Here is a 26,799-nt window from a genome sequence, read left to right on the forward strand (position 1 = left end):
CATTGTTCTCTGCAGTGTCATGGCCCCAGACAAGAAAAGCATATTGGGTAATTAAGCCTGTTCCCTAAGGACTCAGATAATGAAGACAGTTCTTGTCCTGTAGTCAAGGTGCAGCTAACCCACAGTAACACAGTAGTGCAAAGTTCCATCAGGATATTTGATAGCATGCAATGCACTGCAGCTTCTGAATCCACTGCAAACATCAAGGTACATACTTTCATTCTTAGATATGCCAGATTGTAAAAGATAGGTAGGAGGAAGTTATTTTTCTTAGTCATTTTTATTCTCATTTCAGGATCTACCTTAGCTGAAATGTTTATCCAATACAGTCTCTTCCTACATTAAATTTACACATGAATGTCAAGTTATCTTCCCAAGTTTAAGTCACTGCAAGTTCCATTTATTCACTGGAATAAACTATCACAGAATCTAAGTGTTACTAGCAGCAATCCAAATAACAGCTGGTTCTGCTTCACTAGAAAGATGTTCAATTCTTCTGAACAAGTGTTTAACAACTTAATACAGTTTTATACAGTAGTAAAAAGGGAGGAGAACATTCTGGAAGTCAAAAACTACCATTAGGTTCAGATATGTTCAGAAACAGCGGATGCTCTTTCCACTCCTACTCAGTTGCTTTTTGTGGCCTTAGCATTTTCTGTAAGCTGACAAGAAATTCCAATAAACTCAGGACATTTGGTTGTATATCCCCAGGTGGAGTACAGTTTTGAGTACCCTGAGGGAAACTAGAAGTTACTTCTGTCTATAAACATGCATCAGTTCTCACCTGTTTGCTAACAAATAAAAGCAAACCTTTAAAATGTTGGAAAAATGGAAGAAAAAACCCAAAGTTCCTCCCCTGTCCCTTTTCCCAACAGCAAGACAGGATTTATATGCTACAGAAAGGAATAAAGGTAGAAAAAGTCAACATTCATTAGAAGATGCAATTATGAGGAGTGGTGACCTTTAACTCATCTCTCCTGTTTTTTGAGAACCTGGTTCAGGTAACAAAGGTGTTGAGTCTTCTTTCATCAAATGCAGGTTAGCAATTCTACTCCTCTGAAGTTTCCATTCAGGGAGCATTGTAAGTAATAGAGAATGTACACTGTACTTTTTAATAAAGAATATTTAAAACAAGAAAGAAGATGCTGAGATGGAGCAAGTCTGAGGTGCAGTTACCACTTTTATTGTGCACAAGGGAGAAGGTATGTGAAATGCATCAAAACCTTAGAAGAACCACAGATTGTTACAATACCTTTCTTTACCATAGCTTTAAAAATCAGAACATGCAGCACATCAACATCATTAGAACCTCAGCACAGGTATTTGTGGCCTGCTTGCTTTGCTTCCGAACAGTTCTTTCTTTAGAAAATCACACACTAGTAGTTTAGCAGACTTCAAAATATCTTTGATTGTTTTATTCTCCACATGAAACTATTGAGAGTTTTCCTGTTAAACCTGATAACTCCACAGTGATTTATTCTTTCACCCATCCTGTGATAGCTGAAGGATTCGCTTCATGAAATACATAAGCATTCACAAAAACCTGCAAGCCCTGGAAAGTTATCCACAAGCAATGTGTTTCATTTTCAGATTTTAAAAAAATAAATTGTATTTTATTTGTTTTTTATGACACTCTAGAAAAATCTTACTTTAGCTTCACAGGCATAACTTAATTTCTATATTCCTGTAACTGCTAGAGTGACACAGAACTGTGCTCTCTAAACTCAAGGAGCAGTAGTCCCCAGTTTTAACTGCATCACTTCAAACAGCATTTGAACTAAGTGAGGTAGGCAAAAGGATGAAGCAGTTACTATATTCCAGCCAGGAATTTTCAGAAAGCTATACCAACAGGTGCAAGCTAACCCTAAAACATATTTGGCTGATAAAATAACTTTGACAGATACCCCCATCTCATCAGGTTCCATGTTAAGAGGTTTCATAACAAGCAGTAACAAGATGCAAGTACAGAATTCAAGTTGCTGCAGTAAATCCCTCCACCAATTTTTTTTTCTTCAAGTGGCTCATAATAAAGTCTGTTCTCCAAATTTTGTATTGAAAAGATGATACAAAAAGAAACACGACCCTGCAATCTTAGAAAATCTGTTAAACACAAATAATACCAGATTCTCCTAAATAAATTCAGACTTAAAGTGAGATTTAGACTATTAAAGCTATGTCTGTATAATTCACTTCACCTTGTAATAACAGTACAGCAAAAAGCCCACAGTAACACCTCCAGCTTCAGTGAACAGGGAGACCATTACACCACATGTAGTGAGAGACACCCTCTCCACATTTTAATGAAAGTAGGAACACATCAGAAAACGCACTATTTTCTAGAAGCATGCAAAACCTTACCATTACCTTTTTTTCAGTCTACTTTCAAAAAGTAAGTACATTTAAAAGTTTTACAGTTATACTTTAAGAAAGCACGATTTCTGACAAGTCTTTTTTGGAGGGAAAAATCACTGATAGTAATGATACAGAGTGCAAAAGAACAGATTACAGTTTTAACAGCTAATCAGTAGACTACTTAGTTACAAATCTAAACAGCTCTCTTCTCTCTACCTACATGACACAGCTGGCCAGTTCTTAAGTTCCAACTCAAAATTGCCATAAAGTGTTGACAAATTAAGTTTAATTGTATTGACACTATTGGAAGAACTGGAGTAAAATGAAAACCACTCAGACTTTCGCACTGGCCTTCAACAGTATTAACATTCATAAGTTGCTACACAAATGTTCTTGCAAAATCACAAAGCGGCTGAGGTTGGAAGAGATCTCTGGAAGTCATCTTGCCCAATCCCCCTGCTTAAGTGGGGAAACAGCCAAGAACAACTGTATACTACAAAGCAAACATGTAATTTGCAAAAAGGTATTTAAAATCTACACTTCCCAAAACAATTTGATTAATACAGTTTTTCTGAACATCAGTTCTCAGATGAACTGTCTACGTATAGATCACTTTGGGTATACTTGAACAATAAGGTTTTTTCCACTGTTATTTTTGGGGTTTTAGGTGGTGTTTCTTTGAACACAATCTATGTTTTGTTCATTAGTGTCATCTTAAATCTTGCCCATAATTCTCTGTACTGAAGATCTCTGTGAATGTTGTTGTCACTTAAGCTGATTCCTTCCTGTATCCTTCAGAAAAAAAGAATCCAGATCAGAAAGATCAGAAAACACATTAAGAATCCCAGTTATCATACAGGTAACTCTCCTTAACCTCAGAAGAATATACCTGTGCAGTAGTATAATCCACATACACAATAATCCAAACCTTGTATGAGCACAAAGGCAATGACTACTCTAAGAACTGAACATCAAAATCTATGAATAAAACACCTAAGAACATCCACTAGAAACATACTGCAAGACAGCTCTTTGTGCCAACTGCTTAGTGTTATTTAGTCAACCACAGATCCTGTACAGGGCCCACCTGAATATGCCCCAAGGCTTTGGAGAATTTATGACTGTACATACTCCACTTTCAAATTCTCCAGATGGGGAAAAAATAATGCGGGAAACCAGGATTAGAGCATGAGATAAAAAAGCTTGGTAGGTGAGGGTCACTGAAATCAATGTCTGTTACACAAACATTGTAATAATGCAGACAACACACTGAATCTTTTCTTCAACACTCATCTCTCATGACAGTTCATAAGAGCAAATAACAGAAGAACAGATATAGAAATCTCCAGTAGATCTCTTAGCACTCTGAAGAACAGAAAGGAAGTTAAAAAGCCTACACTAAAGTAAATATTTATTGTTTCTAAGACTGTTTTCTTTGAATAAAATAGAAAAACAAAGATTTTTCTCTAATGCATACAGGCACAATACCACAGCTGCTAAAGCAGTTGTCTTAGCTGAGATGGTGTTAACTACTTTGTGCATGCTTGCCACAGATGCTTAGTTAACTTTTGTTTGTATCAGTTTCACTTAAATCCTTTCAGAACCAATTATTATAAACTAAAACATGTGCTTACCAATGAAAATACAAAATACAAGTTTATCAGAAAAAAAGTTTAAACTACTTGGGTCAAAACGAAATTTTTAAATATATTAATAGTATTACAGATGACAGAAACATATTAATGTAATTGCTTCCTTTGGTGTAACACGACATTACTGGTGGTATTTAAAGACTCTAGACAGGGGGTTTTTGTTGTTGCCTAGACCCTTCCCCCTTTTTTTATGTGGCCAGAATAATGTTACCACATGCATGCTCTTTACACTGAAAGCAACCCTTCACTTACACTGTCCTTCTACATTCCCACTGAAGGGTGTGTCCAGTAACCTCAGCTCCTGATTTAGCACCTTCTACTTTTTTATGATCTTCCAGCACAAACTCACTGAAATACAAAGCCTCAAGCTTGAGAGTCTTCATTAGTAAATTACACCACGTTGGTTTACAGAAGTGGTTGACAGCTGGCACAGGATGACAAACATTTATGTTAATCTTCGTGTGCCTACTGAGAACAGCCCCCGGCAGTGACTGGGCGAGCACTACTTAGCACGGCCAAAAGCACACAAGTCAACAGTCTAATAGTACAGAAGAGTTTAATAGTATAGGCAACTGATTTTGTGCATAGCAATGCTCTCAAATGCCACAATTAACACAGCCAAAGAGAGTAGAACAATTCAAGGGACTTATTAAAAAGTTATTCTGAAGATTAACTCCTTTGTGGGGATTCTTGGTCTGTCCCTCACTTTTCTTTTAGGCTTTAGACATCTTTCTTTGAAGGGAAAGAAAATATAGCACCGACTCAACTGTAATGCTATTGAATTCTGAAACTAAATGTTCAGATTTGGCCAACAGGATCTAATGTATTAGACCTGTTCTGCAGCAAGTTTCCTACCTCTCTTTACCTTTTGGAATAAAGGCAATTTTTATACATTGCTTTTTTATTGCTTTTAAGTGCTTTTTTAAAATCTATATTCTCTCACTTCTTAAAAAGTAAGCTGTTCAAAGTGTTATAACTGCTTCTTTCAGACAGAAGATCTGATGGTACAGGACACTTTACTGCAGTTGTCATGTTGAAAATCTCCTGCAGACTGAAGAGGGAGCAGAACAGTTAAACTCTAATCTTTTGCCTAAACTACCCTGTTTTTGATTAGAGTCTACACAGTTATATAAAAAAGCCATAAACTCTCAGGAGAATAATGATTATGTACAATTTGAAAACAATGGTTAAAAGAAGCAGCTTGCCCTGTTATATTTTGTTGTCCAGATGCTATACAGAAAAATAAAATAAATACCCAATTTGAACACAGACTGCTGGCACAGCCTCTAAGTGTATGGAGCAGAACTGAAGATACACAAAAGAACATGTCAAATAATGTGAATATTAGTCAGGGGTTTTTTTTAAGACTTAATTCAATAATTTTAGTCTCAATTTTGTTTTTCTCCAGCACTTAAAGAAGAAAATATCATTTCTAAAAGCAATTTGTTTATATTCCTAAAAAATACTTAATCTTTACCCAGAATCAGGTAGTCTATTTTTTAAGCAGCAGGTAATTTTTGTATCTTTTTTATATCTTCATTACTCAGAATGAATTAAATTATGTTTATGATCAAGGAACCAGAAAAATCTAACCCTTATGAAACACTACTCAAAAAAGAACACATTCAGTTACTAAATATCAGTAACAGGCAAAAAGCACACAGCATCAGTATGTTTTAAATGGTGACATGCTTATAATATTTTTCTATCATTCAAATCTATAGAACCTCATCTGCTTCTCACAGCTGAAGCCTCTGAGCTGCCACCCAGGCTTCAACACTTATTTTGTCACTTTACTTTTAATTAAAACTACTAAATTAGGCAGTGGAGTTCCATGAACTCAACAGGCCTGGCTGTCAGGTAACCTCAGAAAAGGAAGCCTGGCTGGTTTTGCCTATCTGATGTCGCTAATGAAAAGCAGCAGCAGCCTTTTGTAGCTTTAGAAACTCCCCCACAACTTTTTTATGGCATCACATCTACTTTACCTTTCAACTTTTAAGAGAAGTTGCTTTTATTCTATTTGAATAGCACCACAGACCACAAAACAAAAAAAAAAACAAAACAAAAAAAAAAAAAAGACATGACAAGAAAAATGTCGTATCACTCACCTGCCCTTTTAGAACAAGAAAATTTCTCTTGCTCGTTGGGCTTAAAAGCATCTCTTAGACAATGAGAATAAACTCAAATCCTGCAGCAAGCCAATATACTGTACTGCTTCCCTGGGAATGTCACTATTTAATGCTTTTCAGCTGCCATTGTAGCAACCAGCTTAGTCACTCAGGGTAAAATTACAGGTGAGAATTTCCTCTTCCCTTACAAATCAAATTGCTTCAATGAATTGAATGCAAAACAGAAAATCTGGCAACAGGAAACTTTGTTTATTATCTGGTTTGTAAATCTAAGCAATTTTAATGTAATAACCTTTTTTTTAATACTCTGAAGTTCATATAAATTCTTCCAAAAATTGTGTTACCACTGGCTTTCAGTAATAAATAGCACAAATATTAAGGTTAAAACATAGCAAGAATAAGTATATTGCATATATACATACCAACCAAATAATACCAATGTTCTAAAGGGAATATTGCAATCAAAATCATACTTTACTTCAAAAGAATGAAAGAAAACAAACACTGCAAAGAAACCCAACAGTGATCTCACTAAAGTGACAAACAAATTGAAGTCCATCAAAGCAGGGCAAAAGGCAGCAACCCCCACTCATCCCAGTAAAAAGCAATATTAATTTGGTGTTTTATACTGATAATTGAAAAAGTTACCGGAAAGGTAAAGACACCAGACTGAATGCAATGATTGCATAACATAGCTGAGGGAAAACAGACTAAATAGAACAAGGTCATCAAGGATTTCTTCAACAAGTCATTTTTGTTTAATGTTCCAGAACTATCTACTAAGTTACTGACATAGAACAAAAACCAGTCCTCATTAAAATGATTTTTTTTAGAACAGCAGTAAAACTTTTAGCTGAATTCTCTCTACAGGTAGAAAACTAAGGTTGTATCACTCATTTTGTAGACTAACATGGATACATATTGGTCCCAGCCCTGAGCTGACACTATGACAAACAGCCTAAGGGTCATCACAAAGTAAAATTAAGCTAACAACGCAATATTATATCATGTATATTATACTGTCTGATCTTCCAAACAGACAACACCATCCTGTTTACTTATCCCTAATCTCTAGCAACCAATAACTAGAGTAAGCAAGATTGCCTAGTGAAAGAAAACTCAAAATACTTTATCGCATTAAGAACATAGTTTTCCAAAATCTATTTACAAATTGGTCACTGCATACTTCTGTGCAAAGCCAAAGTCTACACCTTAGAAAAAAATTATCTGTAGGTATTAGATGCAATAGATTTCACTGAAAAACAAAAACACCTTGGTGCTCATTCTTACCTCAGCCCATTTAAGAATACAAGTCATGCAGAAGGTATGACTGCAGGTCTCAGGAAACCCAATCTCTTGCTCTAGAAGGCAGTTCAGACAGATGGGGCACGTGTTGCCATCATACAACAACGTAGAACAGGAACAGCTTTCCTCATTTTCTTCACCTGGTATTATTAACAGTGACACTGAGAAGTTTTGACACTTTTTGAAACAAAGTCCTTCTAGATTTGAATAATAGAGAAATAAGAATTCTTTCATGTACTCCTCTGGCCAGCTTCTTGGCTACATTAGGCCTGAAAACTTGAATTCAACTTGCTTGTAACTACAGAAAACTGTGTTTCAGATGAAGAAAGCTAAGTAACTTATTTCATAGACTACTGTACCAGTCTTTGCCATCAAAACAAAGTTAATTACAGGGATATTTCAATAAAGCAGGTATCACAGTGTTTCTTCTTGGTTATGTAGTCATTTAGACATAATTCTCCTATGCTCTTCCTCCTTGCGTTTTTGTACTCTCTCCATGACTTCAATTACACCAGCATATTCTATACTATCTTATATACATATGGTCTACCTTCACTTTAGCATTTCTGTCTTAGAATTATCTTAATCTGAACATCTTCAAATATTTACCTGATCATGTACATTAAATAAAAAATGCTCCCGATTTTGTTAGAGTTGGAAAGTGTTTCCAGAATACAAAAATGTATGAACTCTTCTTCAAGGAATTTTACTCTGAATAATCATTTTCTCTGAATAGCAATTGCTACCAACATTTTGTTTTGCTACTAGAAGTTAACAAGTAACAACAAGAGAAGAGGCAGGAAATTATTTGGGGACCTCACAGGCCAACACCAAATATTATGAGAGAGTGGTTATATTTACACAACTTCTTTCAAAACAAGCAGCATACTAATTGAGAGAGCAAATGAAAAAAATCAAACCTTCGTAGCTTCAACCTGAATAATATGCTTCAATCTTTTCACACACACAAACTTTACCTTCCATGCCTTCATGTGTCCGATCCTCAGTATCTTGAATACATTGCTTTCTGTTCTTCATCTTACAAAATGTAGTCTGGAAAACACAGAAACAGTTCACATAGATTACAACTTGAAATTAAAAAAATTTAAGAGTATTCTCCATTGTAGAGTAGAAATACATGGTATTAGAAGTTAAGAGATTGTTTATAAGTATCATTATTGCTGTCTAGCAACTGATGTTTCCAACTTCAAAATTTGCTTTTGTTCAACAGATGAGAAGTTTTTGCAGAGTTTTAAGACTACCACTGGTGCTTTTATTTTTAAAAATGCAACATATTGCTAAGTTTCCATGCAAATGATCCCATGCAACACTGCAGTAACTAACACCTGCAAACTGCCCTATGCAAATAGTTGAAGCAACAAACTTTAAACACTCTAGCACCAGAAGAGCTGGTTGTTTTACAAACCTAGAGTCACTGTAGTAATGGCAAGTGAGAAAAATGAAAGCAGCTTATATTTGTATGACAAAAGCAAGAAGGAAATAATTCAAATATTTGCGCTCAGTAAAACATGTAGAGAAATTTATATCAAACAAGGGACAGGTCACAAGCACAACTGCAGTGCAGTACCATGAATGGGGATGCACTTTTTAACTGCTCTGTGAAAGAGATAGCTCAGATGAAGTACATCCCAGTGATTCACATCACAAAAGTTGAAAGAATCTGACCCTACATAAGAAATAGCAAGTATATGTTCTTTGGAAGCTTACTTAATACATGTAGAACGAAACACACTTGAAAAAGAATATCTATACAAAGGACTGAATCTCCTGCATTTCAAAACTCCCGTAGTCACAGCAGAGACAGTAGGTATACCTAAAGCCCCAACCCAAGCCCCAGAGGGAACAACAGCTTTCTTCAAAACTATATGAAGCTTTAAAGATGATTAGTATTTAAAAGGACAAACTAAAACTTCAGAAGACATTGAAGAAATCAGAGATTACCAATGTCTGTTACTTAAATATTCAAACCTGAAGCAAATCAGCTGAGATGCGACACCTTTGCTAGACAAAGCAGTGGGACAGAGCTGAAACTGCCACAATCACGTTCCTCAACTAAACTTCCTCCTATTTCACTTAGAAACTACAATACTTTGCCACCATGACATCCAGAAGAGGGAGACACAGAATTTGCTTCCCCAGAATTTTCTTCTGATCAAGTCTTTATTGCTTGATCTTGGCAGCAGAAGTGTTTTAATGATCATTTTTTTATAGTAAGAAAAGCAACTCTGCTGCACATTCCCATCACATATACTTCTCGTTTTCTTAGTCAACCCAAGAATTCAGGAGTCAGATCTATGAGTCTCAAAACACAGTTTGCTAAAGAAATGGTCAAAACTGTGAAACTAATTAGAAATCTGCAATTAGAATTCAAACTGGCTTCAATATTCCCATTAGAAATTACTTGATTCCCCAAAGGGAACATGGCAATCAATCCAGCTGAGGGTAGGGGAAAGTGAAGGGACAAGGAAAGAAAAGCCTAGCTGTAAGGGATTTCCCCCCTACACTGCTACTGCATTTTTATATCTAAAATTATTTCCAAAGATATCAGCAATACATGGCATCAACTGTAGGCTGGTTACCAGCACTAATACTAACACTGACCAAATTGCAGCCAATGCTGTAAGCTATAGGCAAGTTCAGTTGGCAGAACAACCATTGTCCAGACCTCCACCTTTTGCAAGCTAAGCAAAAGGAAACCCAACCCAAGTCAAGCTGCTCCTTTAAAATTTAATGTCTTCAACAAGCAAAATCTGTGTGAAATTAGGACAGGTAAGACCATGAAAACCACATTTGAATTTAGGAGATTGTGATCTGTTGCTTTTGCTCTGATTTGCACAAGTGGCTTTGGCCTCAGAAAGTGCAAATCATGCAGTAGTGTGCAGTATAGGTGATTTTATACACAAACTATAAGAATGTCCTCTCTTCATCACATCATTCAAACATCACCTCAGCAATGCTTTACAGAAGCCAAAAATTCCACAAGCTGTACTCAAACATGTTTCAACCCCAGAAGTCCCAGGACACCTCATAGCTAAGTCAGTCTCAAGACAAGACCAAGAATTCTGCTCTCTGCATAAATCCACAGAAAATTATTTAAATATACACAACCTAGATACCAAATTAAGGAGTAGCTTTTGAGTTCGCACTTATTATAACACAGGTCAGGAATTCACTAAAACAGATTGCAGAAACAGAACACAGAAGCTCTTCAAATTTGTTTTTCCCCAGACAAAGTAACCTTTTACTCCATTGTACTCTTTCTAGACACAGACATCCCATAAATTCTGACACACTCATAATTAGAAAAACAGAAATCCTAAAATTCTGACAGAATATCAGTAATCCAAGACATGCAGCAACCAAAAACATTTGTGTGGTGTTACCCCATTCTTCTCACAAGCCTATTATTTAAACAGATACTGAGTGCTGCTAATGCATTTCACAGATCACTTTGCACAGCACAACTTCATCAGTTTGACACTGCATTTTGTACAACATAGCAGAGGAATTTAATACTACTGAAATTTTCATAAATAAAGTAAAAGTTTTAATCAAAATTTACACACTATTTAACAAATTAACTTTGAAAAGACTGTTTTCTCCACCATTTTAGAAAGGGTATCACAGGCATTAGAATAGCAGAAGAGTTAACACTGGACTGTTACTACATTTATATGATTAAAAGCAGAAGTAGTAAAAGAAAACATGGTCATTTAGAAAGAGCAAACAGCATAAAAAATAGAATACTTATTTTTCCCAAAATGTGATAAGACAGCAACAAACACTATACTATGTTTATGCCTTTGACACTGTCTCCCATAGCACACTCCTGGAAAAGCTGGAGCCCAGGGCTTGGCCAGGAGCTCTCTGTGCTGGGTTAGGAACTGGCTGGATGGCTGGACCCAGACAGGGGTGGTGAATGGTGCTGCATCCAGCTGGTGGCCTGTCACCAGGGGTGTCCCTCAGAGGTCTGTGCTGGGGCCAGTTCTGTTCAATATCTTTACTGATGACATGGATGAGGGGATTGAGTATTTCATTAGTAAATTTTAAGACAACACTAAGCTAGGATCATGTGTTGATCTGTTGGAAAGTAGGAGGGCTCTGCAGAGAGACCTGGAATGGTTGGATGGATGGGCACAGTCCAGTAAGATGCAGTTTAATCAGGCCAAGTGCCCAGTCCTGCATTTTGGCCACAGTAACCCTCTGCAATGCTCTGGGCTGGGGATGGTGTGGCTGGACAGTGCCCAGGCAGAAAGGGACCTGGGGGTGCTGGTGACAGCCGGCTGGACATGAGCCAGCAGTGTGCCCTGGTGGCCATACAGGCCAGTGGCATCCTGGCCTGTGTCAGGAACAGTGTGGCCAGCAGGAGCAGGGAGGTCATCCTCCCCCTGTACTGGCACTGGTGAGGCCTCACCTTGAGTGCCGTGTCCAGTTCTGGCCCCTCAGTTTGGGAAGGACCTTGAGAGCTTGAGCGTGTCCAGAGGAGGCAGCGAGGCTGGAGAGGGGCTGGGAACACAAACCCTGTGAGGAGCGACTGAGGGAGCTGGGGGTGTTTAGCCTGGAGAAAAGGAGACTCAGGGTGACTTTATCACTCTACAATTCCCTGAAAGGTGGCTGTGGTCAGATGGGGGTTGGTCTCTTTCACCAGACAGCAACTGACAGAACCAGAGGACACAGTCCCAAGCTGCATCAAGGGAAATATAAGTTGGATATTAGGAAGAAGTTTTTTACAGAAAGGGTGATAAGGTACTGGAATGGCCTGCCGTGGTAGGTGGTGGAGTCACCATCCCTGGATGTGTTAAAACAAAGACTGGATGTGGCACTCAGTGCCATGGTTTAGTTGAGGTGTTAGCACATGGTTTGAACTTGACGATCGTGAATGTCTCCTTCAAGATCAGTGATTCTGTGAATTCTGTGCTGACCCCAAAAAAAAAAAAAAAAAAAAAATCAAACCAAAAAACCCCACCAAGAAACCGCACCCCTCTCCAAACTCTAGAGAATCCTTCCTAAGAACGTCTAAAGACAACATTACAGCTAAGATGGTATTTTTCTGGTGCTTGGACATTCTCAATGGAATTGCTTTCTAAGAGAAATATCTTACTTTATTTCATATTTGCATAAAGACACAGGTATTCTAGTATATTAAACTGAGAAGAGTGATCAGAAACACTAGCACATGTACACAATACTACCTCATTTCCCTGCTCCCTTAAATGTTTACGTTTCCAGGCTACTCTTCCAAGGAAATTAAATTCCTGTTCTTGTTTTCATGGAATGCTTCTGCCAACAAAAGTTCTTAAAGAGAGTTGACTGTAGATTGTGGTAACAAATTTGTACCTCTCCATCTGAGGAACTCAGCTTCATGAAGAATTTAAACAGCTCCATAAAGCAGACTAAGTACCATGCCCACATTAAACTATTTCCTGTATCATAAAAGTACAACTGTGATTCACACAAACTACTTCATACAACTCACAACCTAAAAATACAGATGTATTTCAACACTAATTCATTGTGCATGTGGAAAGAAAAGACTTGGTTTGTTCAAAGTCATGCCTCTTAATTTCTCAATGGATGTATTATATTATAATCTTAAATAGACATAGAAAAAGCATTGGATTAAAAAAATTACAGAAGCCTAGTTATAAGCGACGCATGAAATTAGCACATGCCTCCTTTTTGCCTAACTACAAAACAAAGTCTTTACAACCATTCTTTATACCCTGTAAATATAATGCAACAACTAAAGGCACTCTTCCTCAACCACACTAACAGTCTAGAGACTTGTCTACACACAAGTACCCCAGTTCAGCTGGAAGGGGGGATGGAAATCAACACATGTAATGAAGTCTCCAGTGAGAAAGCTATCTTGGACATCATTTTGCACTTACTCATTTCTGCAACAGATTTAACTCAAGAAACAATGGTAATCAAACTTTCGGCTTTTTAGATACACGTTGCACTAACAGAGTAGCATTAACTTAGACTGTTCTGTTACTATTAAAAATATTTTACTTTTAAAAGGATTTGGGGGACTCTTAGTTGTATTTTGATTTTTTAATAACTCAAGAAACAATCAGTTTCAGTTATGAAACAACAGTCAGACATATATTTAGTCCACAGAATTTATTTGCTTAATTAACAAGAATAACACCATTTAGTCCCATCAAATTCTTGGGCAGTAGTAGGAAGGACTGTTTCTCCCTATTAATTTTCATGGTCATTAAGAAACCTGGGAAAGATGTTTAAGCCACTCCCTCAGCAAATATGTTTTTAAAGAAAACAAACCTCAACAACTAGTCACATTCACAAAACCAGATTTTTGTTGGTGGTGGTTTTTGTTATTGTAGTTTTAGTAGTTAATGACAGAACATGTATCCTCTGAAGCTCCTCATACGGGCTCATCCTAATCTCTGGACCATTACTGGGAACACATTCAGCTGCTGATGAAAAATTTTAAACATTTTGCCAGAACTTGTATGCTGTCTAAGAGATGGGCTGAGAAAACTTATAATTTCCAAGAGCAGTTGAACATTTGAAAAGCTTTTGACCTACTTGTATTACTATGTCTAACGTAACACATACACCAAAAAACAGAATAGGAAAAAAACCACATTACTGGGTATTTGTCTAAATACATCAAGCACCTTCACAGTTGTTTTATTTTTTATTTGGAAAAACATCTGATTTGTCAGAAGGGCCTGGAAGGTAGACTTGCTTCAAGTGACAATTGAGTAATGTTGTTTGCCCTTCAATAAATGAGGGCTACATTGAGAATCTGGAAGCACTTATCCTGGATTTTCTTCTTTGAGTAAAATCTCTTGGTCCAGCACATTAGTGAGAATAAAACCTACAGTGGCACTCAAAAGCAAGCTTTTAAAAAGGATCTTTACTCTTTGTAAGCTCAAATTGCACCTTGTCTGCATTCCCAAATCAAATCCAATAGAACCAACAAAGATGAAGAGAAAGAAAGACCAGTGCTCTGCCTTGGGGAATAAAGAGAGAAATCTTTTTCTATAGGTGGTTTAAGCCTATTCATGTAGATCCAGTGTCTTGGAAAGAATCACTGCTATTCAGGCAAGGAGATACTGCTGATTTAAAGACTCTTTCCAGACCCTCTAAGGATGCAATTACCCAAGAGAGCTGACAGCTTGCTGCCACCCAAAGAAGCAGCTATGTTTCTCACCACCAGTGATGGTGAGCAGACTCACTAAGAGCCATAGGGGTCCAAAGACATTGCAAGTGACAGAATGAGGCAGGGAAGACATAAAAAGGCATTGCCCCTTTTGACAGCAGTAAGGTGCAAAAAAAGCTCAGATTTTGTTGTCAAACTGCACCCCCTTCAAGGACACAGCAATACCTAGCTAGATCAGCTGCCAGGTCCATGAAAATGCAAGGTAAAGTCACAGGAGGAAACTACCAAAGCCAAATGGCTAGAACTATACCATACTAAACAGCACACTGCTGTCTGTTGCTCTTCTCCCTCCCTACACAAAAAACCAAAAAAAAGCCACCCCCACCCAAAGCAACACAGTGGATATTATCCTCAGACTTTCCACAATCCAGCAGCAAGATACTGACATGTATACCTCAATTACAGATGCTGTGGCTACAGCTATGTACCTACTAAAATCAATGTGTTCATTTTTTGTGGCCCAACCAACAATAACAACACAAACAGCAGCTGCAAACACTCACTCATGTCCAGTCAGCACCAGACAGGACAACACCATAAACTGCCTCCTAAACAGGGAAGGCAGGCACAACTCCATCAAAATGTGCTTGAGAACTGCTGCAGTGACTCAGGTGCAGTGACTATCCCTCAGCAACCTATCTGACCATCCAGAAAATCAAGAGTTTTAAGAAAGAACCTTACAGTGGACACACAAACACACACATGGTAATCTCCTTCCTATATATAATGCTTATAAACTGTTTCAAAAACCTGCAGTACAGATCTTGTCAAATCAGTGGAATAGGCAGTGCTCCTCAATGAAGTTTAACAAAAGAGTACCTGCAAGACTTAAGCAAAAAAATAAGAGTAGTAAGAAAAATGCCATTTAATATGACCTCACATATTTGAGAATATTCTACAAACTGTGAGGACACCATGTCTTTTACAGAATGTTGGGTGTTGAAGTGCTGCTACAAATCAGATTGAACTTCTGTTTACTGGACAGTGTAAAAAGGTAGAATGGTTAGCAGAAGTTTAGGATCTCTCCTGAACTTGTTTTAAAGGCGATAATAAACTGTGGAGAAATCTGCTAAAGTACACAAGTCACTGTACATCAACTATCCCACAAGATTTTCAGTATCTGGCAGCAGCAGTAAGGTTAGCTCATAAGACCATGTGGCATTACATGTCAAAGTATAACTATGTGGCACCTCTATACTATCAGTGTGTTTCAGGGTGACCACTGACAACCAAGATGGCCCTGTGTTTAGGTAAATTCAATTTGCAGACCAAAAAACCAGATAAAGCTAAACTTGCCAGTCAGCAAGGAACAGAATAAAAACAAAAAAAGGCACTTAGGGGAGTTAAGTTGTCACAATGCTTCATTTGATTCAAAGTATATGCTCCCAGTTGATCAATCTAACCTGTAATATCAAATTATGCTTATGTCCCAGCTGCCTCTTTAGTGACACTTCTCAAGTCTGTGAGAAAACTCTTTCCTGTTCTGCTAGAGGACAAATTATGTTACTCAAGCCTCTGTCAGCTCTTGACAATGCAAAAGGGCAAAGCTGTGCAGCTTCCCTACATGCTAAACTAAGGCAATCTTGGAGGGTAATTCCTCAATAAGTCTGCACAGATAACACTGCTTCCCAAACATGTTCTGAATTATACAAGTCAATTCCAGACGTAATCCTTACAGAAGTGCACAGCTGGGCTCATAATAGCCATAAGGAAGAAACATTCATTGGAGCTGTAGTTAAGTCCCTTGGGAAAAAACAGCTTCATTTATACAGAAGACAGGATGAATAAAACCTTTTAAATACTGATACAAGGTGATGAAATATGTATTCACAGAAATTAAAAGCCCACCTTATTTTTCTTTCCAAGCCAGTATTTTGAAGAGAAAGCAATGTGCACTGTGCTGCTGTCTCTCCTGTGCATGCATGTGTATGATAAGACGCTCAACAGAAGAAGCACTACACCACAACCACCCTGTAGGAAGAACACGTGTTTGCCACTGGCTAAGTCACAACATTTCATATCCTGACAACAAATCACTGAAATACTGTAGTAATTACCATAATACAAAAAATATTAAAGAGAAAATAACGTACATACGCTGTCACAAAATCTAGAATTCAGCACTTTGGTGTTTCTTCATAGTAGTCTGTGACTAAACTGAGTGAAATTGAAATTTACAAATAACAGGAACTCATTAGGCATTAGGTACTATTTTCAAAGTGCACATGGTTTAAGCAACTAAATCCAATCAGCTTAAACTCAGGACCTTGCCTTCTGCTGTTCAGGCTCCTTAGTCACATGCATACTTTTGCAGCTGGAAGGGATAGCATTACATACCAAAGTCAGCAAAAATGGCTCTGCCATTTCCTAGAACAGGGTTGTTTTTTTAATGTACTTTTTTCTAGCCACTTGGAAGCACTAGCATTTTCATGCTTTCCACCAAAGTGCAAATATTTGGCAGTGGGTCACGGAGAGTAAGAACATGATTTCCACACACGTAACCCTTCCAAATAGAGCCATGTCACAGATCTGGGGGGAATAAAAGGTTTGTATTTAGTCAGTAAATCTTTGCTAGTCGTTGCATTTAATTTTCCCCCCACAATCTTGATCCGTGCTAAGCATACACAAATAATTTGAAGTTCCTATCCCACTGCTACACAGCACATACAACATTCCCACAAGATGAATGAGCATACTTCAGCCACTGCTATGGCAACACAGCAGGACTTGTTGCAGTCATCTCTCTGATGCTAAAGAAACTAGAAAGACTATCTTTATTTTTCTTAATACCATCCTAATCATACCCAAATAGCCAGACTCAAACATCAGGGATGCAGGAGCTGAACCAGGAGACCTTGCAAAGACAGAAGCAGCGAATGAGACTTTTTAAGAGGGGAAGGAAAAATGATGGGCAAAACTGATGGAGTAAGACTGAGCTCAAATTAAAAGCTCTGGGGCAGCAGCAAGAAGCATATTTAAGATGCAAAAAGTAATGGGGAAACAGAATAAGAGTGTTAGGTGATTAGAGAAGCATCTCAAGCTGTAGACAAAAAGGACAAATGCAGCAAAGGAAGAAAAACAGAATGTAATTGTCCAACTACAGACTACCACTATTTTTTCTTTTACCTAAACCACAGTACTCCTATTTTTTAGCTTCTGCATGTTCAACCCCTGCAAAATGAAGGACATTCTTTTAACAAAATTTATGTAATGCACAGGGCTCCCTATAACTTTATGGTTTAACTTTCATGGGAAATAAAAAGAACTACAGAAGACTGCATAGAACGATAGACACAGCCTTGATAAAAATACCCTGAACTTGAGTCCTCCATTAAAAGCATGCTGTTCTTTCATTTGAAACATCAAATCAAGGGTTTAGACTTGTATCATGTTTATGACACGTCCACAATTTTTAAAAATTGCATTTCTGCAAAAAAAAATTACCATTACAAGTAAAATATACAGACACTGAGTCAAAAACAAACAAAAGAGAAGAAATAACATATCCATTTAAAAGCACATGTTGCCTCTCTGAGGCATACACTTAAAAAAACCACACTAGATGAAAGCTATGGTGTCAAAAACACAGTCCTCGAGCTCCTTCTTGCTTGGAATAACAGCATTTCATAAGCTCAGGTCAAAGACCTACGCTAACCTCTGACAAAACGTGAACAAAAAGAAATGCTGTATTTGTGGAAAAAGAGAGCCTGAGAAGGATTTATTACTACTATAATAATTTTAAGCGTAATTGTATTTTGTACAAAATCTCCAACAATATCTGTAGAATAACAATGCATTGAATGCCATTTCAGAAGTAGCAAATAGATGGGGAGTAAGAAGTTTCAATTACTGTTGATTTTGTTTTCACAGTCCTTACTCAGCAATAACTTTCAAGACAGCTAAAATAAAGTTAGAAAACCCCAGCCAGGAACAGAAGACAGGTTTGTAAGAAAAGGTCCTTCTTAATATGAACATCAATGCAAAGAAAGGTAACAAACTACTAATGCAAGATGGCAACCTCAGATCTGAGCTGGAAAATATAACCTGAACTCCATCACCTTTCCTTCCAATTTGTGAAGTGAGTCTAATAGACAGTCATGCTAATCCCCTTTTTGGCTTCACCCTATATATGGCATCAAGAAATTATCTATAACACAACAGTACTTTACAGTGAATTCTTAAGTGACCAACATAGGCTTTATTACAATTGTTATTCTATGCCATTGCAAAAAGAACTTAAGCTTTCCATGTTAACAACACTAGAAGTTCCCCACAGCCAGGAACTCCACTGTCATTCAAAGTTTCTTGCCAGAATAAGAGCCACAAATAACCACTGGAACCTGCTAACTTATCCAAGACTTGCATAAGGTACCTTTCTTGCTTAGATGAAATTGCATCTTAAAAATCAAAACTGCATAGCTTTAGAGAGAAGAATATATTTTACTTCCGTTAGAAGTATCTTTATTTGGTAACATCTCTAAACCAAAACTCCAATGAGCTCAAGGTAGCCCTAACAGATTGATTTCCTCCAGCTGTTTCACAGGACTTGCAATTACTTTTTGTTACACCCATCTATCCACAATGGTCACTACCTCTTACCTAACAATTGATAAACTAAGAACGGTTTAGATAAGCAAAACTGCATATAGAAAGTGCTTATTCAGTAGCTATATGGAAAGCATGGGAGAATTTCATTGCCCCTCCTATGTCCAGAACTGCTGAAGTTATTCACTCTGAATAGCAAGCAGGCCAATTAAGAGCACAAGCCTACCTTCAGATTCTACCTCAACATCCAGATTTTTAATATCAGTTCAACTCATTTTCATGTAAGTGTCTCCATCTCTCCTGTGGCATAGCAAGAAAAGCACAAGTTTTCATTGCTCCAGTTTTGGCCTGTATTGATATGGACAGAGATGAAGACTTTTATCAGACACTGATCACACGGAATTTCACGTTCTTTATTACTGCTGGCAGTCTAACAAAAGCCAGGCAGCAAGCCAGAGACAGCAAGGGTTAACTCAATTGACATTTCCAAGCAATTTTGTACTTGCTTGAAAAAGTTTCAAGTATACCACTAAATGCATCACTCAGGTTTACTCATAAATAGTACCTGTAAAGGCAGATCACGGTTAAGCAGTAATTTCCCCCCTAACCATTGCATTTTAAAGTGAGCTCACCAATCCTTAAACTACAAAACACATGGAGACATTATTAGTGTCTTTTAGAAAAAGTGCTCAGATACTGCAGTTTATTAGGCTTTAGAAAACAGCTACTGGAAAACATTTCTAGTTCCCAATTCTCTCTACATATTCTTTTATTCACACACGCATCTATATTTATATATATATGTGCACAGGCAAAATCTGAAAATCTTAGTAAGTTAAGAAGAAATACCACCAATCACAGAACCATAAAATTAAAATGTTACTTTTTCATTTTTGCTATGGCAGAATACTTTTGAGTTCAAATTCCAATTCTGTGTTCTCACAGAGGAAAAAAAAGAAAGAACAATACTATAATTTCATCAAAATAAAATTTTAAGATAGCATAACCTGCTAATAAAAAATAAATAGGTGAAAATATTCAACCTAGCAAAACAAACACAAATATAAAACATAGATGTACAATGCCTACATAGGGGTGGGTGTGTGTATGTATTTGTTTCCTGAATAAATTAAATGCAGTATTTTGATAGTCCTTTGTGAAGTCAGTTAACAATTTCCCAAGTTTAGAAGTGACAACTTCCACAATTATATTTGATTTGTTTCTCCAACTGCAAGGCTTTAGGAAACTTGATGCACTGCAATAAAAGGACATAGGAAAGTTAAATCTTTCAAGAAGAGGCAGCTTCCTCTTTCCTAATTTTTTTTTTTAGTGTCATGATTTGACACTGGCTAAACGCCAAGCACCCACAAAAACTATACACTCATTCTCTTCTGCTATAGTTGACAAGAGGAAGGGGAAAGAAAAACTGAAGAGCTCATAGGTTGAGATAACAATTAGGAGAAAACACTAAGGGGCAAAATAGGCTTAAACAGTATAAAGAAAATTTATTAACAGACTTAAAAGAGAATACTGAGAACTAAGATAAACCTCTAGAACACCTTGTTCCTCCCTCCAGTCCCTCCTTCCTTCCCACCAACAGCAGAGACAAAACATGGGTGTCTTTAGTCAGTTTGTTATTTTTTAAAAGAATCTTCAGTTTGATTAGGGAAAGGAGTTTGGTTTTTATCTGCTGTGCCACGGGGTGCTCCTCACAGGAGACAGTTCTCTGTGAACTTTTCTAGCGTGGTTTTAATTTTCACGAGTGGCAGTCCTGCCTGACCTGCTGCAAAGCAAGTTCCTCCCACAGGCAAATAGTTTTCCCACAACTGTTTTTCGTGGGTCATTAGTTCAAGGGGGCTAGTCTTTTGAGGATGAGCTGCTCTACTTTGGAAGCAAGGGTCCTTTATCTCTCTGTTTGAGCTCCCTACAAGATTACAGCCTTTCAGCATCTACTTGCTCCAGCATGAGCACCTTTTCCCATGGGCTGCAAGCAGACCTCTACATCCCTCCATGAACCTAATGAATTACAGGGAAACAGTTTGTTGAAAACCTCAGCTTATAGAAAAGTCTCAGCTCCGATGTCCGGAGCACCTCCTCCTCCCACTCCCTCCTTTCAAGGACCTTACTGTCTCCATTGTGTTCTCCTCACGTGTCTTTACCTTTTCCTTTTCTCTGACTCAGGAGAGAACTGTTATTTGTAGGTTTGTTTGCTCTCAAGTTCAACCAATCCAAAAGTTCTTACGGGGTTTTGTAGTGCTGAAAGGTTGATCCCATCTGGGCTCCACATCAGGGAATTGCTCCATTGTGCCCCTTGCTGTCAGCCATGTGTCCCCTCCAGCACTGCATGGGCAGCACTGGCCGCTGGCTCCATTCAGCACCTCTTTTCATGCAGGGCACCAAAAAGGAGAAGCTGCTGCCACCCCTGCCCTTCTGCCTGCAGCATGGCTGGTTAAAAGTTGCCAAGCAAGCACAGCTCACCACAGACCATGCCCAGACAGCCCTGGCTGCACGGTCCTGGCTGTGTGGCCACTTGTGGTGCCAGGATGGCCCCTGGCAGCATGGCCCCAGCAGCTGCCTTGCATGGCTTTTCCTTTTCTTAAAGATGTCATCACAGAGGTGTTACCCGCTTCTCTAATTAGGCCACCCATTATGGCCACCATCAGAGCCTTCAGGGTTTGGCTCTGCTGGACATAGTACAAGTTTCACAGAGCTTCTCTCTCAGAACCAGCCTCTGTGGCTTCCTCTGCCTCCACTAAAAGCCAGGCTGAATTAAACCCACACAGTTGGTTGTTTTTTTTTAAAGCTCCCAGCAGAGAAAAAACTACTTTTTGGATGTGGTGTGGGGCACTTACAGATTATGTACATTCAACCTGAGAGCCCTTCCAAGGCATCACCCTCATCAGGCCTTTGGTGCTTCACCAGAGCCAGATGCAGAGGTGACAAACCTCTCAAACACAGCTGTTTGAGACAGCAGAGCTGCAGCTTTAGCTAACAGAAAGGTAGAGGTACACTCACCTTCCATCTTACAGCTAGGGCCCTCCCTTTGCTACTTCATGACTGTAGCTATGTTGCTACAGAAGAGAATCAATCGGTTCAGGGTATCAAAGTTAAGCAACTTTCTTGCAAATTGTGTCCATATCCTCACCAGCTGGGTGAAAAGACTAAACAACTAGGGAAGATACAATATCACTGCACACAGACCCTGCAATCAAGCTCACTGCCTTTCAGGGCAAGGTGGACTAGTACAAACAGATGAAACAAAATGTGTCTACATTGCTGAACAGCCATGAACAGCCCTTGTTTTGAAGCGCTCAAAAGCATGTGCACTTAGAGATCGCTGGCATTGATGAGTACAGAGGATGCTTAATACTCTACCTCCAACCTGTAATTTAAAAAAAGGCAGAAAAACTGGACAATGTCATGATTTATAAAATCTACTTCAGCCTTTTTAAAGGGTTTAGCACATTAACTATAACCATTTAAAAATTCACTCAGAAAAACTGATAACAATGCTTGACAGCACTGAATAGTCAGTTTAGCCATCATGAGGAATTGTTCTGCATGTTTTTTATAGGTATTACCTGGAAAGACAGTTTTTGTCCCTCACCTTAGACTGTTGGCAAAGAAAATCTGAACACTGAACAGCAGACTGACAGAAAGCCAGTCTTCAAGAATTTTGCTGTAGGTATGGCAAGTCAACCCTACAAGCTTTTACCAGCAGTGGTATTTCCACCTCTATTAATATAAAGTATGTTTAAATACATCATTATTTGAAAGATAAATTACCCTTTAATTACTATATAAAGCAAATTTAAGTAATTTAAAGTTTTTGCACAGGTTTTTTAGTACTTGGGACAGCAGAAGACTGAGAGGATTCTGCAAAGAAACCCGGTAACAGGATAAAACCAAAAACCATGTAACCTGAAAAGAGCAATCCTGTATGATGAGCAGAACTGTCTGCAAGTTTTATAAAACCAGGGGCAGGAAGCCATGCAACAACTGCATCAAACTACAGCCAGTTGAGAGCACAGAGAAACTCTTCCTCATCTAGATGTTTCCAAGGCAATAGCTGACTAACTGGAGAATAAGATAAACTTACAACTGCCCACTGGGTCAAACTCAACAATCTGCATATATGCAACAAAGTCAACCTTCACATGTGATGGAGAACCATAAAATCACGGCCAAAACATTCACCATATACCATGCAACTTTGGAGAGTTGTTTCCAAAGGCAACCCAAAATGAGGTAAAAACTAGGCAACCCAGGATTGCTGCTATGCAAGAAGGTCAGAAACAACATTCACTTCCACGACCATTTGGGAGACAGATTTCCTCACATAGGCACAAAGCTGTTACCTGCTCTGCTCATTCCAAAGCAGACTTTAAGGTCAGTGATACACAAAAAAAAAAGTGTCATAGTCTTTTATTTGTGTAATTTGTCACTCTGAAAGCTGACACATCAGCAAATGTAAACTGCTGAAGAGAAAGCTTAAAAAAATGTAATGTTCTGACTAAATGCCTAAATAGCCTCCCCACCTCCAATACGTCTCATCTTAGGCAATCACAAAATCAAACACTGTATTCCTTGTTAAAGGAAATACTTGAAAAACTACTTGGGATGATTTCCAAGTATTTTCCATGCCACTAAAGAGGATGCTATTCATTTTCTTTTAATACTATGAGTTTCTAAATACAGCTTTTCCAGTTAAAAAAGATGAGACATGGATTATCACATATAATCAACCAAATAACAGCAAGTTTTTGTCACTCTGTCATTTCAAGAAGCCTACAGCTTATTTCTGCTAAGAGCAAATGAAATCATGACAAAATGACTCTCCCCTGTGTAAGGCTCTGAACACCTACATAGTAAAATTTAAGTCAGATTATACTTAAAACTATGATCCACTGCAAAGAAAATCAAAAGCCCCCAACACATCAGTGATCTACAAACTTCACACTGGACACTCAGTTAGCTAGATTTCCCTTTAAGGTTACTGAAGCTATAAAATTCCAAACTTAAAACAGCTATTCAATAATCACAGACATTTCAATCCATCATATAATAATTACTTAGATGGGCACAGCCTTAACTGTCTCCTGACATTTTAAATAAATTATTCTTTGCCAACAGCACCTAGTTACTGATACTAAACACACGGTAACTACCCGGCCTTTCTCTCTGTTATCTCATTCTCCCTAAGACTTTAAAATTAATTAGTAGTCTAAGAGCAAAACATCGTGAGAGGGCGGGGACAGATTTTAGTCCTAACAATGCTGCTTTGTTTTGAAGTTATAAATGTGAAGTTGGACTGTCAAAGATGACTTACATTTTGGGCTCAGGCTAATAATATTCTTTAATACTCACCAAAGGGGAAAAAAAAAAAGAAACTAGGACACCATGTACTATAAAATTCAAGAACTGGAGATTATCTCAGTGGCTCGGTAAATTGCTTCCAGGCTCCAGCGCTCCCCCTGCGCAACTTTGCTGATGTCTAAGTCGCGATCCCAGAGCAGCACAAAAGCAGAGCTGGGCTTTGAGCTGAGCCTCTCCGTGCAACTTCCTCCGCAACTCTCAGCTCGCAGGAGCCGCTCCTCCAGCAAAACCCGCCGGTGTTCACAGCTCCAGGCGCCCGGTCGTGCGCCCACCCCACCGGGAGCAGAGGGCCGGCGGCGCTCCGCGGGCCGTATCTTTGTTCAGCCCGGCTCCCGGGTCAGCGGGCAGGGCTGCGGCTCCTCCCGGTGCGGCTTCTCAAAAGCTTTCGGCACGGAGCGGGCCGGCGGATCGCCCCGGCCGCCCCGCTTTGTTTTCCCTCCCGCCCCAGGGGGGCCGGCGGGCACGGCAGCCGGACCCGCGTCTCGCCGCGGCCACCGAGCGCCAGCACCGGGCCGGGCCGGGCTCCCGCTCGGCGCCACGACGCGGGCGGCGAGGAGGGGTGGGGAGGGGAGGGAAGGGGGGAAAACGCGGCCGGAGCCGGCAGCAAACTCCGCCCCAGCCCGACCGAGCGGCGGGAGCGCCCCGGCCCGGCGGGCTCCGCGCGGGGGCGAAGGCCCCGGCCGAAGCGGGACCGCACCGCCTCCAGCCTGCCCTCCCCTCCCGGCCCGCCAGCGCCCGGCCCGTGGCCCCGAGCACTTCCCCTCGCCGCGCGGAAATTCCCGAGGGAGGCGGCGGGCAGCAACCGCCGGTGCTCACCTGGCGCCGCGGCGTTCCCCGGCGCGGTCTCTGCCCCGCAGAGAGCGGCGAGTCCGCCTGCCCGCGCCCCCTCCGCCGCCTCGGGGCTGCCGGGGCTCGCGGGGTCCCGCGCGCTCAGCGCCCGCCGCGCCGCCACATGTCCGCGCGTGGCCGGGGAGCGCGGCGGCAGCGCCGGCGGGGCCCGGGCGGGGGCGCTGCTCCGCTCCGGCAGAGGCGGCGCCCCGGCGGCACAGAGAGACGCCTGCAGCCTGCCCCGCGCCGCCCCCAGGGAGCATTATGGGATAGGTCCTCCAGCACCGCCCGGCGGGGAAGGCGGGGGAAGGGCACGTGACCGGCGGCCCCGCCCCGGCCGGGCGCCAATGAGGCGGGGGGCGGGGACGAGGCGGGGCGGGGCCGCGCGCCGCGGGCGGGGGCGCCCTCTGGTGGCGGCACGGCGGGCGCGGCCGACACATGGCTGCGCGGCCGGTGACGTCATGTTTCTGCGACGCGGGGCGTCCCCGAGTGCCAAACGTTAATTTATTTAATTTATTTTGTGAGTAGCAGTAATTGCAGCGCTGTAACTCAGTCAGGCGCACTGGACGGAGCCCCGTGACCACAAGAGGGTGTGGCGGGCGGCGTCGGTCCGGCCCCGCAGGGAGTGGAAGCGGTACGCGGGGCCCCACGGCGCCGCGCAGTCAGCGGCGGTTCGTGCTGGCCGCGGCCTGCGGGCGCACGGACACGGTGACGTCTCATCCGCCGACATTTCCGTAGGCACTTATGTTAAAAGAGTTTGCCGTGGTGCCCTACGTCCTCATTATGGTAGCCGGGAAAGCAGCTCAGCGCAGCTGCCGCTTCTTTGCGCTGCCCCGTTCCGGCTGCATCACAGCGCTGCCAGGCCCAGAGCAGCGGAGCTCGGGCTCAGAGGCGGCGGAGGGTGGGAAGCGCCGCGGAGAGCCCGCAGCTGAACCCCCAGGGCAGCGCACCTGCTATAGCCACAAACGGCAGGAAAAATGCCTGTATTTTCTGATTGGCTTTTCGCAAATATTAAAATGAATATTATATGTGTTGTGTTTTGTTAGAAAGTAATGCTATATTAATTCTTTTAAGTAGTGTGTTCAATATAGCTTTAGGTTATAAAACATGTTAAAATAGAAACTATGCTATGTAGGATACTTTTTTTGAAGAAGGAGCTCGCAGCGAGATAGCAGCCACAGGACACCTAAATCTTTCAGAGAACAAGAATTTATTGCCCTGTTATCAGAAGAAACGAACTTATTCCCGCCTCAAAGGCGCTGTTAGGATTCAGAGGAAGAAGTTGACGATGACCAGACAGAATCCTGTATTTGAATGGAATTTATGTATCATGTATGAAGTGTGTGAATATGCAACAGGCTGTTGTTCTTAAGGGTTAATCCTTTGTTAACGGGTG

The 26,799-nt window shown here is 40.3% G+C and overlaps 1 protein-coding gene across 3 annotated transcripts in view; it reads right to left on the minus strand.

Annotated features, from left to right (window-relative positions):
- SCAF11 (SR-related CTD associated factor 11) overlaps nt 1-25,569 on the minus strand; it is a 48,586-nt gene extending 23,017 nt beyond the window's left edge. The window contains exons 1-3 of one of the 3 annotated variants that reach the window (XM_059471620.1): nt 25,392-25,569; nt 8,416-8,491; nt 7,424-7,578 (exon numbers count right to left, since the gene is read on the minus strand). In XM_059471620.1, the coding sequence (XP_059327603.1) occupies nt 7,424-7,578; nt 8,416-8,476 (216 nt within the window). In that variant the 5' untranslated portion in view covers nt 8,477-8,491; nt 25,392-25,569. Of the gene's footprint in view, nt 1-7,423; nt 7,579-8,415; nt 8,492-16,502; nt 16,616-25,391 lie in introns of those variants that run through there. The other 2 variants (XM_059471619.1, XM_059471617.1) reach the window with 2 other exon arrangements.
- Between the last annotated feature and the right edge of the window lie 1,230 nt (nt 25,570-26,799).

This window comes from Ammospiza nelsoni, chromosome 5 (assembly GCF_027579445.1).
Source record: "Ammospiza nelsoni isolate bAmmNel1 chromosome 5, bAmmNel1.pri, whole genome shotgun sequence".
In the NCBI taxonomy this organism is placed as follows: Eukaryota; Metazoa; Chordata; class Aves; order Passeriformes; family Passerellidae; genus Ammospiza; species Ammospiza nelsoni.